Genomic DNA, 15217 nt, shown 5'->3' on the forward strand with positions numbered 1-15217 from the left:
TTCAGTATTTATTTATGGTGTATTGTCTCTATTATTAAGGTTATTGTAGCAGTCAATTTATATTGGGGGTCGGGAGGGGGCGGGGTGGGGGTCCCGAGACGTTGCCAAAGCATTTTCGGGGGTCCCCGGCCAAAAAGGTTGAGAACCCCTGCTGTAGCAGGTAAAATAATGATCAGTGTTACCTTTCTTTGACTCTGCTAGTGTACTATTAATATTGTACTTTCACTGTCGTTAAAACTGCTAAACCAGAGATGGGAAACTTTGACGATGGAGAGGGCCACTATTATTCCACAATCACTCCAGAGGGTCACATTGCATATTCCTGTCGTAGCAAAAAATAGCCGATCTACAAGCTCAACGTTTTGAGTTTCCCCCGGTTGGACGTACAGTTGGAGGCCATCGATATTGTCCTTTTCTTTTTGCTGAGGTTTGCGTGATCTGCGCAAAAGGACAGTTAACCCATTTTGGGCGGGAACCCCTTTTGGTGTTTTAAACATTGTTATAATTTAGCTATTGAAAAATAGCAGATCTACAAGCTCATAGCGCGCCACCGAGTGGCACGCTACGAGCTTGTAGGTCTGCTATTTTTGAAAAATCGTGAAAATATTTATTTCAGAAAACTGGAGGATTTAGAAGGATTTTTTTAAAATTTGAGGTCAGGCCTAAATGGGTCAAATGATAAGGGACAATATCGGTGGCACCCAACTGTACTGTAGCGCGTGGAAGGAACACCTTATTCCAACCAGTTCCTTTCCCCTGTGCCTTGTGCCGTGTTGTGTGTACTGTACCTCTCTGGGCCTCCCTCCGGGGTTCAGGGACAGCGTCTTGGTGAAGTCTGTGGAATGGACCCCATGGCCCGAGTGGGTCGTGGAGGGTTCCGAGTCATGACTGCTCTGGTACTGTCCCTCGCTGGTGGTCCGACGTCGGCCCATCTCCGGAGTTACCTCTGGGGTCATGCCCCTGGAGCGAGATCCTAAAAAAAACACCCAGAGAAAGACCATTAGAATTCAGTCTGTATATGTTATAATGTAAAGGATGATGCCGTATGAGCAAGACGGTAATACATGGCACAAATATGGTTATTTGAAGACTTGCTCACAGTGCATTATCCCACAGCTAGCTTGTTCTGAGGTCTCCAATAATGACCCAAAAATATGGAATTTGACTTAAATGTTAATTAGAAATATCTTCCATCAAATGTAGCTGCAGTAACATGTTTCTGTCAGCAGGTGTCACTAATAACTAAGCAGACCACTACATAGACTAGAGTATTACATTGTACACTACAGTATGAAATGCACGTTGATATTTATTTTTTCTTATTAGCAGGGATCTGGATAATTACTGCTATCATAATGTGACAAGACTCGGCCAAATAGAATAGCATATTTGACCTTGTTGCTCTGTTATGTTCCGTGCCATGGCCTGCACGGCCATTTACTGATACAGTAAATAGCAGAACTGAATATCACCTCCACTGTTTCAGTATATACTTGTTTACCTCAGTATTTGGTTTTGGCATGACCGCATGAGTGACTACTGCAGTTGGAAGTGATATGTGGTGGATAAAAGAAAAAACGCATCCAAGAAAATGAACTGCATGAGTTAAAGTAATATTATTACCTTTTTTTCCCAGTAACTAGTAATATAACTAATTACTTTCACATTTTGAGTAATAATATTACTAATATGTTACTATTTTCCAAAAGTATAAAAAAGTATATAAAGTATATAATGTTAGTATTTTCACGAGCCTTGGTGGTACTATTGGTGTTTTATTAATGGTAGACTGGGTTGGGATGGAGTTGCTTAGTTTGCAGGCTGCTGATCCGGTCTAGATGTACCGGAGTCTAGAGTGGATATGGAAACAATGCACTGTTTTTTTTTTTTTTTTTAAGTAGCTACTAATAGGTAATATATTACCGTATTTGAGTAAGGGTTCCAACACTGTGCATGAGAGAGAGAAGTTAGAGTTCAGAAAGAGAGGGGGGAAAAGGGAGAGGTAGAGACGAGAGGAACAAAGTAACGGGGAGAGAGACAGATGAGATAGAGAGAGAGAGAGAGAGAGAGAGAGAGAGAGAGAGAGAGAGAGAGACGGGTGTGTGGGGCAGGGGAGAGACAGATGAGAGAGAGAGAGAGAGAGAGAGAGAGAGAGAGAGGAGAGAGAGAGAGAGAGAGAGAGAGAGAGAGAGAGAGAGACGGGGGAGAGAGACAGATGAGAGAGAGAGAGAGAGAGAGAGAAAGGGTGTGTGGGGCAGGGGAGAGAGACAGATGAGCGAGAGAGAGAGAGAGAGAGAGACGGGGGAGAGAGACAGATGAGACAGATGAGAGAGAGAGAGAGAGAAAGGGTGTGTGGGGCAGAAAGAAAAGAAGAAAGGGAGGTGAAAGAACAATGAGGGAAGGAAGGAGAAGTACACAGAAAAATAAAGGTTCACGAAATAACCTTTCAGACGAGGTTTAAAAAAACTAAACATTAAAAGGTATATTCAGTGATTTCACTTAATTCAAATATCACTTATTTTTTCTTTTTTTCTGGATAATCCTCCCTACTATAGAGTGTGCTGACCATATAAGGAGTTCCTCCCTGTCCCCAGTGAGCCCCTGGGGTCAAAAAAAACCCTAGTTTCAGTTTTGGTGGCGGGTGGCAAAGCCTTCATCCAATCAGGATGAGAGGGGCCTTCCTCCAATCATGATCGAGTGGGGGCGGGCCTTGGTGCACATGCTGTTGGCCTGTTGCACTTCCCCCCCACTGTAGAGCGTGCATGTGCACATTTTGTTACCGGGGCGGACTGGGTGGTTTTCCAAATGACCCAAATCACTGAATGAATGCTCCTTTAACCACTGTGTAGGAGCCAAAGAGTGCTTAGCCTATAGTTGTTCTCACTTGGTTGGTGATGGGTGTGGGCACCGCATTGGCGCTTCATTATTGGTGGGAGGCTGGGAGCATCTCTGTGGGTGGCCACCACACAGGTTACAAATGCAGGTTATCTACCAGCTCACTGTGAGGATGCTTGAAGTTGGAGGCAGGGTGAGCTGGGAGCGATACATTTTGTTGACCGCACTCGCACTTTAATTGATAACGTTTGGTTCATTCACGTTTTGGTTTGCTCACTGTTTAAATTTCTTAAAATTCTTTGCACATATTTATTGCATACCGGTATATATTTGGTGCACTGAATAACTAGTACACATTTTAAACTTATGAGCTCGTTTGGACATGAGGGAGTTTTTAGCTCCCAGGTTTAGCCTGCCGGTTGAGTAATTTATTGGGAATTATTATCAGCCATTACACACTGTCTTAAACCTTAAATACTTCATCGACCGCGGCGTCTCCCAGGGGTCTATACTTGACCTGCGCCCTTTTACACCAAATCACTTCGTTGAAAATGGCAAATCTACAAGCTCACAATGCATCACAGCGCGTGACATGACGTGAGGAACATGAAGAACCATTCACTCAATAACATTCCTGGAACCATGTAGCCTTTTTTAACGGAACCATTATTTTTCCGTGTGCTCTGTAGCCCGAGATGCAAGAGCGAAATGGGTGAGAGGAGGAGAGAGGAGAGAGTTGAAGGAGAATGACAGAAATAGACGAGAGAGGGGGAGGAAAGAAAATGGAGGTGACAGAACAAAGGAGGACAATGGATGCAGAAAACGGTGCCATGTGAGTGGACACAAACCAGAGAAGGAATAAGAGCGGTGGCGGTCAGACTTGGTGGTCATACTTTCGCTGATGCCCCGGATGCGAGCGTTGTACTCTGCCACCCGGTGGATGGGAGGAAGGGAGGAGGAGGAGGAGGAGGTGGTGCAATAACAGGAGGAAGGTGAGGGAGGTGCAGAGGAGGAAGAAGCAAATGGCGTGAGGGCGTGAGGTAATCCACGTGGAGGAGGAGGGAGTATGGATCAACAGAGATCGAAAACAGAAAACAGACAGAAATGAAAGTCAAAACAAAAAATGTGAATCAAGATGAGTTCAGAGTGGATGATTTGTTTGTTTTTTTGGTGAATGTTCTGTAAAAATGCACGCATGCAGCCCACCCATCTCACCACTTAAAGGAATAGTAGTTGGCGGAGTAGTCACTTAGATTATGTATTGTGTATCAATTACACACCCCCTGAAGCCTTGAGTTCATGGAGAATTGTTTTTTTCCTACGCATTCCAATAATTTGTCATCGGTCAGTAGGAGTTATTGACTCAGGAATGCAACAAAAAACAAACAAATCTCCATGATTTTTTGTGAACTACTCCTCTAACGTTATGTTAAAGTTAAAGGACCACTTCACCACTTTTCAACCTATCTTCATAAAATTGGTCCTCATTAATGATAGCGGGAAAAAACAATAGCACACGTTTTTTTCTACTCAGTCTGTGTCTCATGGGAGGGCTGTTGGCAGTTCCGAAAGCCGTCCACCAGTGACATCATCGATGGGGAATCCAAGCTAATCCAAGCTAAACTGCAGGCTTTCTATTCCTGAAAAGTTGCAATGCGATAATGGAAGCCATCGTTCTCACGATAATAACAGCCCCCTATGAGACACAGACCAAGTAGGAAAAAAAAACATTGTGGTATTTTATCATGAACATTAGTGAGTGAGGACCAATTACTGTATATGAAGATAGGTTGAAAAGTGGTGACGTGGTCCTTTAAGTATTCTAGACCAGTGGTTCCCAACTATTTACTGTTTTTTGGCAGCAAATTTAGATTTTAGTTTTAGTCATAGTCTCTTGAATATTTTTAATTTCGTTTTAGTCACATTTTAGTCACCTGGAATGTTTTAGTGTTGTCACTTGCTGAAAATAGCCGATCTACAAGTTCTGAGCTTGTAGATCGGCTATTTTCAGCATGCAACTAATTGTAAAATGCTTGGATCTCTTGTCCACTATAGTGCCTTCCTAACATTAGTTACTAGTTTTTATTTGTTGACGAAATTGTCAGTATATTTAGCCTTTGTTTTAGTCATCATAGCTTAGTTTCCATTTAGTTTTCGTCAGTGGAAAAAGTTAGTCGACGAACATTCTTCGTCTTAGTTTTAGTCGACGAAATCACCACTGCTTTTACTGATCCAGAAAAGGTTGGGAACCATTGACTCATCTAGAATAACATCCCAATGATGACGATGACCTCTCCCCAGAGGTAGAACGATGTCTCTCCACTGGACGGCGCCAGAGATCTGGAGGTGGCGTTGAATGCAGACAATGCATGGAACCTGGAAACTCCACAAGCACGGGCTATTCTTATTCCCATTGCGTCTCTCCACTCTCACAGACCCTGCCTTATTTTAGACTACAGGCTAATCATCAGGTCATCATTTTCGACGGCATGACAATCCCATGATGATTGTACAACGCAAACAAACGAAACAGCGTGCGCTATATTTGACCCACCCCGGGATAGCGAAATGTACCCACGAACGGAAAGTGATGCACCCGCTGGACAATGCAGCTGATGACATGATTTGTCCTGCCCTTAGTGCCCTATCATCTTCTATGACTCGTGTTTGATGTTCCTGTTTTGATTTCCCTGTCACAAAGTACATTAGCCACATGCTTCACGTAAAGCAAAGCACACTAAATAATGACTAAAGTTGAACCTCCATATCTCTGCTGTCGGGAGGAAACCTCATAACTCCAAAATGTTCATTTTTCAGGAAATTAAAAATATATTTTTTTCATGAAATTAAGAAAACTTTATATTTTTTAGAACAAAGCAATACTGCCTCATCAAAGTTGGTGTTGTAACTTTAGATATTGTCAATTACTTCCATGAGAGGGGAAGAGGTGGTGGAGTTAGTTGTTTTAGCAGACAGTTTGAGGGTCCAATGGAGTTAAGAGGTTTTGTCCAAAGCACTTTTTACTACTTTCCATTGGTACAATATTTTTGAAACAACACAGTTGAGTTATGAGGTTTCCTCCCGACAGCAACGAGTATTAAACCTATAAGTCACTGACTTCCTCTTGGTGTAGCACAAAAGTACAGTATACTATACCAGAAAGACACCCTGAGGGCGAGAAGCGACCTCGCCCTAATATCACACCGCCGGAGGGCAATTCTTTTTTTTTTGCACCGGCAGATTCGTGTCTGGCCACTTCAAGGCTACCAACACACAGCCAACCTCCTCAGCAATCCATTTCACTCACGAGTCAGTTTTCTTTTTTACATTTTTTAAATTAGCACTCAGGATTCCACTGTATAATATAATGACCTTGCTTACTCAAACTAACGATATTAACAGACTTACTGCTTTTGGCGGAGTACTCCGCCATAAGGAATGTAATTACCTTCCGCTCCTGGCGGAGTGATATCAAACCGGATCGCTGATTACTATTTTTTCATTATTATTTTGGCTCGGCCTTTCCTTCTTTAGCGATCCTAGACCGGATTACGCAAGCGCGCTGCCATCCGCATCCCATTATACAGGCTGACTAAAAGCTGAATAACTCCTAATCTATAAAACACGCGATGTTCGGAGGTCTTTGCTGATTATCCGGTGGTCTAGATGGAAACATTGGCGCTTTCTAGAGCAAGGATGGCTATATTTTAGCACGCTAGCATTGACGCTATTTATTTAGCATAAGATGGACGCCCACAACATCCGTTTCTGTGCTGTGTGTGCAACCTCTAAATCGCCCCGCAGAGCCTCGGCAGTCAGAGGTTGGCTTTGCGTCCAGCAGGTGGCAGTAAACCTGTAAAGCGCTTTGGAGAAAAGCACTATATAAATGCAGTCCATTTATCATTTACTCAAACTGACCAGTAATATCGCACAAGAGGTGCAGTCAGTCAGTCTGTCCCCCCCACACCCCTTAAGTCATCTTACCAGCGATGCGTTGAGCCACCAAGCCTTCCAGGTTCAGGTTCTCCTCTTCGGCGTCCTGTTCCTTGGGCACGGGGGAAGCCGAGGCGTCCTTGGGCTGAGGAGTGACCGTGGGGAGGGGGGAAGGCGAGGCGCTGTAGCTTCCGAGGTAAGGTGAATGGCCCTGGGGGTCCGGGGACACCCCTCCTCCGCTCGGGTAGGAGTTTGAGGGCTTTGCCGGGACCTGTTGCTGCTGCCCGTACGCGAGCGAGGGCTCGGCGGCGTAATGCGGGGCCGCCTGGCGTGCGAGGAGGTAGGGCTCCGGGGTGTGCGTGGGCGTGGTGCCGGAGGCGTTGTTGTGGGGCTGGTAGCCGGCGTTGGGTCGCTGGGTGATGTACGCCGCGTGGCCCAAGGAGTTGGAGCTGTTGCCGGAGCCCGAGGTGCTGTAGCCGTGGATGGCCGTCTCCGCCTGGTAGGAGGGACGGGCCAGCGTCTGGGAGAAGGGCACCTGCGACTCGGCGGGGTTGTTCTCGCCCGTCGGCGCGCTGTGGGACTTGCACATGTGGGCGTGGATGGGGTCCAGGTCCAGCATGAGCATGTTGAGGGCCTCGATGGACTGCTCGATGTCGCGCTGCGACGCTGGGGTGGGGAACTGGGGCAGGCTGTGGGTGGACTGGAGCGGCGGGCCGAAGGGGTCGTCGGGCAGGCTGTGCTGGTGCCACGCGTTGAGGCCCCTCTGGACAGCCTCGCGGCTACTGGTGCTCCGCTCGGGCGCACGGGGCATCAGCTTGACGTTGGACTCGTTGGGCCCGGAGTGGTACATTCCTCCGCCGTTCTGGTAGCCGCTGAATCCTCCCTGCAGCGTGGCAGAGTCCATGCTTCTCTCGGGGCCGCCGCCGCCACCCGTCCGCATGCCGTGCACGGGCATCTCCGTCAGTTTGTCCCCGACGAGGGCGCTTCTCTCCAGGTAGGGGCCGTCGTTCTGCGTGCTGACGAGAGTCTCGCACTGGTAGGTAGATAGAGAAATAACGTTTTTTAAAGTGTCTTACATCATAAGATGCCCAGCCCGCACGGACTTACAAGACACTCACAAAATGTACACAAAGATACATGATAAACAAAATACATAAACAGTTACTTAGGGATACAACGTTCTCTAACGTAACTGCCATGCCTTCTCTATGAATTTTCCTAAAACCAAAACATCCTTGGTGAACAACCAACTTAAATTCATGAGCAGGCTGGATCGCTCACTGAATGGACTCATTGGACAGATGACAGACCCAGGCCGTAGTTCTGTAAGGTACACTTCTACCATCAGAGGACACTGGCATGAGTACCTCACCTAGAGTAGTAACCTGTGGGGCTGGGTAAATGTACTGTATTTGTATTTATTTTTATTCTCGTATATGTGATGTACTGTCTTACCTTGTGGGCCACGAGCCTGTAATAAAGTTTATATATACAACATTTAGACATCCAAAATCCAAAATCTGGGTTCCTTTCTTGGAGTTTTTTTTTGAGTTTTTTTTAAATCATGGTACAGTGGATAGTGGAAAATAAGATGAAACTCATCCTCCACAACTCCCAGGTCACAAAGAAGTTAAGAACACACAGTCGCTGCCAGTACAGTACATCTGCCCACCTGGTAGTAGAGCTCTGCCGGCGTGCCCTGGCCGTCCAGTCGGTCCAGAGACGAGAGAGTGCCGAGGGTGTCGAGGCCGGTGTCGACGCTGTTCCCCTCCCCGCCCTGGCTGTTGGGCAGCTCGTCGTCGAGGATGTCCGTCTCGCGCGGTGGCGCCGCAGCTTCGACAAGGCGCGTGTGGGCCCCGTTGAAGTGCACCTGCGCCGGCACCAGGTGCCGGACACCGCCGCCCGGGCTGGTGTTGGCCAGGTACGCTTGCCGCTCCTGCGCTGGCGCTTCCAGGCCACTCAGGAGCTGGTCCAGCTCCCGCTTCTCGTGGGGGCTGAGCGAGGAGGGCGGGACCGCCGCCTGCTGGCCGTGGTGGTGGCTCACCCCCCTGCCCTGTTGCGGCTGGCGGTCGAGTTCCCGGTCGGTCGAGTTCCCAGAGTCGCTGCTCACGGATAGGGTGTGGTCGACCCCCGGGACAGAGGTGTGTCCGCCGCCGGTGACGGCCTGAGTCTGCTCGCAGGCCTGCAGGGGTTGGCTGCAGTTGGGATGCGGGTGGTGGGGGCGCTCGGCGTTGGTCAGGTTGTTTTCGTGGACTGGAAGGCCGTTGATGGTGACCACTCCCTCCAGGGAGTCTTTCTTGCGGACCCGAGCATACAGGCTTCCATCAAGTGGGCCCTGGGTGTGAGCAACATCTGGAAGAGGGAGAGGGTAGAGGCTTACAAACTGTGCTTCAGTGTTGTCAGGGCATGACAGGATACATGAGGCTGACTGACAGAGGTTAGTGACAACTATCAACTGAACCGGGCTCATTTCAAGGTAATGTAATCGGTCATGTCTGTGCCTCTGTCTGTCTGGCAAAATATCTTAAAAAGTGTGAATGTTCCTTGGGTGACCGTCTCCAGCTTATTATCTTTTGATGCAGGTCACACCAGACAGACTACAGTAGATGTAGGTGTCATGAATCGTGCTCTTGCCATTATAAGAGAAGAGGAATTTTGCTTAGAAGAGAGGATACTCTTTTTCTGTACATAATTCTGTAATGATGCTTTTTGTACCTGAATCATCCTTCAAACACCCCTAACTATCTATCTCTCTCTCTCGCTCTCTCTCTCTCTCTCTCTCTCTCTCTCTCTGGGGTTCACCCCCATACTGTAGCCCGGTCACTGCTGAAAAACTAGCCCCGCCTGCCGACTATTTATAGTGTATTTGCGGGGCTCCGAGCCCCTGTCACGATGCGTCAGCAACACTGACCCATGTGGCTTTGACGTGGACCAGGCAGGGAGTGTCCCCCACCCCACCCCACCCCCGGCCCGGGAACAGCTGGGCTTCCTGTGATAAAAAGGAAAGGAAAGACCACCACCACTGGTCTGTAAACCCAGACCAGGGATCGCCTCGGACGGAATAGAGCACAGAGGATCCCGACCCATTTGTGGGTCACGGACACCTTTATTCCTTTATTATTTTGTTGTTGTTTCCTATACGTTTTGTTTTTAATTATTATTATTTCAAAAGAATACAAATTAAAAAATTAAACAAATTCAATGCTTTTCAAAAGAATTTCATAAAAAAGTAAAATTGAAAACCTAAGAAAACACATATAACATGTTAATACTTAATTTCGTTGACTAAGACTAAGATTTTCATATACTGTAGTCTTGATATTTAGTTTAGACTCGACTAAAGCCCAAACCACACCAAAGGGTCGCCATACAACTCCTTGGGTCCAAACAGTTGCAAGGAGTTGCATGGTGACCCTTTGGTGTGGTTTGGACCATTGAATTCAACCAGTTGAATCACTTGGGCCAACTTGGAACGACGTGCATGAACGTGCAACAGGACATATCACACCGCTGGGACAACATTAAAACTGTCTCGACTCTTGACCCTTTGGTGTGGTTATAGGGCTTTAGTTTAGACTTAACAATTTCAAATTACTAAATGGGACTAAAACAAAATTGTGTGTTCAAAAGAGACTAAGACTAAATCTGAATTTGCTGTCACAATTAACACTTGTAAAGCGATGCGTCACTTGTAAGATCTGCTATTTTCACTAGTTTGGGTCTCTTTTGGTTCTCGAGCTAAAACGTTTGGGAAGCCCTGGGACAGAGGACCCAGATTGCTGCCTCACAATACCCATGTCAGATTGACCACAGTTTAAAAGTATAACTTTAAAAGAAGTGAAAATCTTTCCGTGGCCGGGTTGTCAGAGGCAACTAACTGGAATGAACTGTTCTTTTCTTTCTGGTTCTTGTCTTTTTTTTTACTGGCCAGATCTTACCCGGAAAAAAAGAGCTCTGACCTCATCAAGTGACTACCTGGTAAAATAACGATGAAATAAAAATCATGTAGTGCAGTGGTTTTCAACCATTTTGATAACAGCGACCATTATTTATTTATTTATTATTTTATTTGTTGTTTTTGTTCCATTCTGTATTGATGTTGGTACCATTAGGAGAGATAACCATGAGCAAACATAAGAATTCTTCTACATTCTCAAATTCTGTAGACTTCTTGTAAATTAAGTAATGCAGATGTTTAAAAATAATTTAACGCTCATGCTCTCAAGAGTTAAAGATCTATAAGGGTCCATTTGGTTACCAACTCTCCATTTAGCTGGGGACCACCTGGAACCCTCTGAAGGACCACTTGTTGAGAACAACTGAAGTAGTGTAACGTTGATTGATTGCCATTATGCCAACTTTCTTTTCCCTCTATTTATTCATGGAGCAAGCTCTCTTTTTCAAGGACGCTCTGATAGTGATTACAGCATGACGAGGAGTACGGTTATAAAACATACAATACATTATAATAAAAAACAATAACAAATATTTGAGCTACATTAAACAATATTCAAAAGGTTCTGTCCTGTGAACCTACAGTAGTTCTTGTGGTTGATTGCCCTTTGCATCGTTGGTGTGCATTGTACTACAATTGAGTAGGCTATTCGTCATAAAATTAAGCAATATTACACGAGAGGGTGTGGGTTAACGTGATTATTGCCACGACAGGGATGCGGTAAGGAACGAGACAAACGAGTTCCGCAAGCATCACTGAAATGGCAATAATCACGTTAAACCACACCCTCAAGTGTAATATTGCAATTATACCACAGTTACCCTTAAAACTAAGAAAATCGCTGAAAAAAAAATATATTTTGTAATGACAGATGTAGTCACTACGACCACAAATGTCCCAAGAAACGAGCTAGCCTAGCCACCGAGTTTGCTAGCGCTCTGGGAAAACAGAGCAGCTGAATTCTTTGTTTTGATTAGGTGGTGAATGGTGCTGGTTTAACCCACGGCTAGAAGGATGTTTCAACCAATCAGATTGCTTCCTCGAAACGACCTGTGGTATAATATGTAATTAACGACAACAAAAAAACATTGGATGTGTTGGAAAACAAACCCTAGAACACTGAAAATGATCCATCTAGGGCTGCTATAAAAGTGCACAGAAGCCGAGTGATGATTCTTACATCTACAGTAGCCAAGCAAGTACCGTTTCATCACCCCTGATTTAATGCCAGGCTGTGTCCATTAATAGACAGCACTCTCCCTTCCACCTTCTGGCAGTTGTGACCTGGCAACATGAATGACTGATTTCCTCCTCCGATAACCACATCAACCCTGTATTCTGAGTTGACCATGAAGGTAGGGTCCCCCACAGCTCTATAGTAGTAAAGGACCATGCCATGCACTCCTTGAGAGCTCATGGATCTACTATTTGTCCCAAATGTTCTCCCGAGAATAGGGACGCTAGGGTGCAGGTGGGTAAACAATGAGAAATAAAACCAAACCACGATGGACTAAAATATCCAAACAACAACAACAACAACCCACCCACCCACAAACACCTCTTTAAGCTGAAAAGTTCTAAAGCTTGATCAAAGAGAAACCTTACCGATTTTGGACCTAAATCCCATTGTTCTGATACAATGAGATAATATTGTGTGAAAACACTATCCTATAACTTCTGTGTATTTCTCTGCAAAATGTTGATGTTGTATGAAACGACACCATATCTCCTCACATCATAGTAATGACATATAGGTAAAAAAAAATAATCTGCAAAGTTTCCCTCTAAGAGAGTTGAATCGAGTTTGCAGTTTAATAATGAAGAATGCTGAAACACCGTTTCCTCATCTTATTTCACACGTGTGTTAACTGGCTGCAAGCTTGTATGCTGCAATGTTTACATTCACATTAAGCACTTAATAGGACAATATACATTTCACCTACTGTATCAGATACACATTTGAAAAGTGATACTAGGTGACCGCGGCCTGTCTCATATGACGGAAGGCCCAAATAGATGGCTCCCCAGGGACAGATGGTGGATCACTCCAAGCTCTGCTATTTCAGAGCCCATGTCAACAAGCCCTCAGACATGGTGGCAACCAGATAGATAGAGAGAAGGAGAGACTATACTGCAGGCAAAACATATGAAAAAAGTATGAATAAATGTATCACACAGAGAGATAATACTGTACTAACTACAGTATTATGGGTAGTTTTTTGCAAACACTGACATTGTTTCTTGTCTAAGTGTTCATATTGAACACAGACATTCTTAATTAGCTTGTGTGTACACAAGCTAAATTAATTTGGAACAGAGTTCAAATTGTGAACTATTCCGACTAGATCCTGATATTGATTTCCTTGCCGCTGTCTTCCAAAATAAATTCTACCCTGATATTATTCCATTCACATGTCAGTCATGCCATCCCAACTCAAACAAAAACATTCTCCTTACCTGCTTTTCCCTTCTCTCTCCCTCTTGCTCTTTCTACAAAAATCCCCAATAGAGTTTGAGTTGATCAATATTCCTTCCCTTTCACTCCATTCAAGATCAAATGATCGTGGGGGAAAAAAAGTACTTTAAAAGCCAACAGAGTCCAGTAGTCCTAGAATGGAGGAGTTGCCGTTGCCAGTTGGGTGACTGAACCTTTCTGTGGTTCCCATCTCTTTCCTGATACACAACCTCCTCTCATCACTGCACATGTGCTGTGGGCTACGGCGAGGTGGTGGTGGTGGGGCGGCGCCCTTCCATTCCACCGGCCTCTGACGTGTGTGTGTGTGTGTGTGTGTGTGTGTGTGTGTGTGTGTGTGTGTGTGTGTGTGTGCGCGTGTGTGTGTGTGTGTGCGTGCGGGTGAGCTCGCAGCTCTGGAATCTGCCCTCTTCCCGGCAACAGGGGGAGTGGTGACACGCCACTGGCTGGCCGACGTTTGAAATGAACTGCCGTACGTCTGTCTGCCACACTCCACTGTCTATCTGCCCTGCACTGGGATCAGTGACATCACCAGGGGATCCCCTATTTGGGTATCCCCCTCTTCCTACATTGAGCCTATACATAATATCAATTAATAATGTATAATATAAAACTGTACATTTAATTTACATAAAATAACAAGTATATATAGTAAAAAAATATAGTAGACAGAATGCATATAGTGTGTGTGTGTGTGTGTGTGTGTGTGTGTGTGTGTGTGTGTGTGTGTGTGTGTGTGTGTGTGTGTATTTATATATATATATACACTGATTTATACACAGGTGTCGGTGTCTTCCGGTACGACACAAATACGACCAGGCATTACTCTTCTTCTGAGACCCATCATTTTTCTCCTCTTCACTCTTTCCTCTTCTTTCAACACACGTGCACGCACGCACGCACGCACGCACGCACGCACGCACGCACGCACGCACGCACGCACGGATTGCAGAATAGGGAATGCCCTTGTTCTCCTTCATGAAAGATGATCATTTACCCTGAGAGCTTTCCATGACTCAACTTTGCACGGACAACACTTTCCAGTTGCGGTGAATCATACAAAAATGACATCTGACGTAACGACTCGTACAGGAAAGGGGAAGAGACGGAATGAAAGTCTAAAGGCAACCTTGTCGGCATCATTTCTCAAGGACTTGTCTCAGCAGCAGACACCATGTGGTATAGCCCAGAATCAGGTGGATTCTATTATGAACAGTTCATTGTGCTGCCGAAGGACACTTCAAAGAGACACCTGGTGCTTGACAGAAATAATTAGCACAGGGGTCAACCCTGCGACCTTTGGGGCAGCGGGGCATTCCCTTCCTAATGCTAGAGCGCCCTGCCCTTCAAAGAGGCTGGACAAGTGGAAGAATGCAACACAAGAAAAGGCAAATAATTCAGAGGTATACAGTTGGGTGCCACCGATATTGTCCCTTATCATTTGACCCATTTAGGCCTGACCTCAACATTTAAAAAAATCCTTCTAAATCCTCCAGTTTTCTGAAATAAATATTTTCACGATTTTTTAAAAATAGCAGACCTACAAGCTCGTAGCGCGCCACTCGGTGGCGCGCTATGAGCTTGTAGATCTGCTATTTTTCAATAGCTAAATTATAACGATGTTTAAAACACCAAAAGGGGTTCCCGCCCAAAATGGGTTAACTGTCCTTTTGCGCAGATCACGCAAACCTCAGCAAAAAGAAAAGGACAATATCGATGGCCTCCAACTGTATAGGAGTGAGTGACTCACCAGACCAGAGTACAGGAATCTCCCCCGACTAAAATCTCTCACCTCCTTAAAGAGCTTCCTTGCTATGTTTGTGTCGTGGACCAACAAGAAGGCCGGGGGCCCATAATTCTCCGGGACCCAGAAAGGAAGTTAGGGGCTAAACAACGTGGGGCATGGCAGGAACTCGCTAAACGAGCATCATAAGGTCGCGACCTTCACATTCGCCTCACACTTTTGGCATGCGTATTAAGCCGGGCTGTTAGGGGATAGCCATGCATGCCTGCATGGGTTA

At 45.6% G+C, this 15217-nt stretch overlaps 1 protein-coding gene across 1 annotated transcript in view; it reads right to left on the reverse strand.

The window, feature by feature from the left end:
• The window catches only part of LOC306917335 (tensin-1-like), a 96936-nt gene that overhangs the window by 27470 nt on the left and 54249 nt on the right, over nt 1-15217 (reverse strand). The window contains exons 14-17 of the mRNA XM_079495510.1: nt 8441-9120; nt 6820-7801; nt 3684-3761; nt 789-973 (exon numbers count right to left, since the gene is read on the reverse strand). Coding sequence (XP_079351636.1) covers nt 789-973; nt 3684-3761; nt 6820-7801; nt 8441-9120 — 1925 coding nt within the window. The remainder of the gene's footprint in view (nt 1-788; nt 974-3683; nt 3762-6819; nt 7802-8440; nt 9121-15217) is intronic.

The sequence above is a fragment of the Electrona antarctica genome, assembly GCF_951216825.1.
Source record: "Electrona antarctica genome assembly, chromosome: 24".
NCBI classification, from domain to species: Eukaryota; Metazoa; Chordata; class Actinopteri; order Myctophiformes; family Myctophidae; genus Electrona; species Electrona antarctica.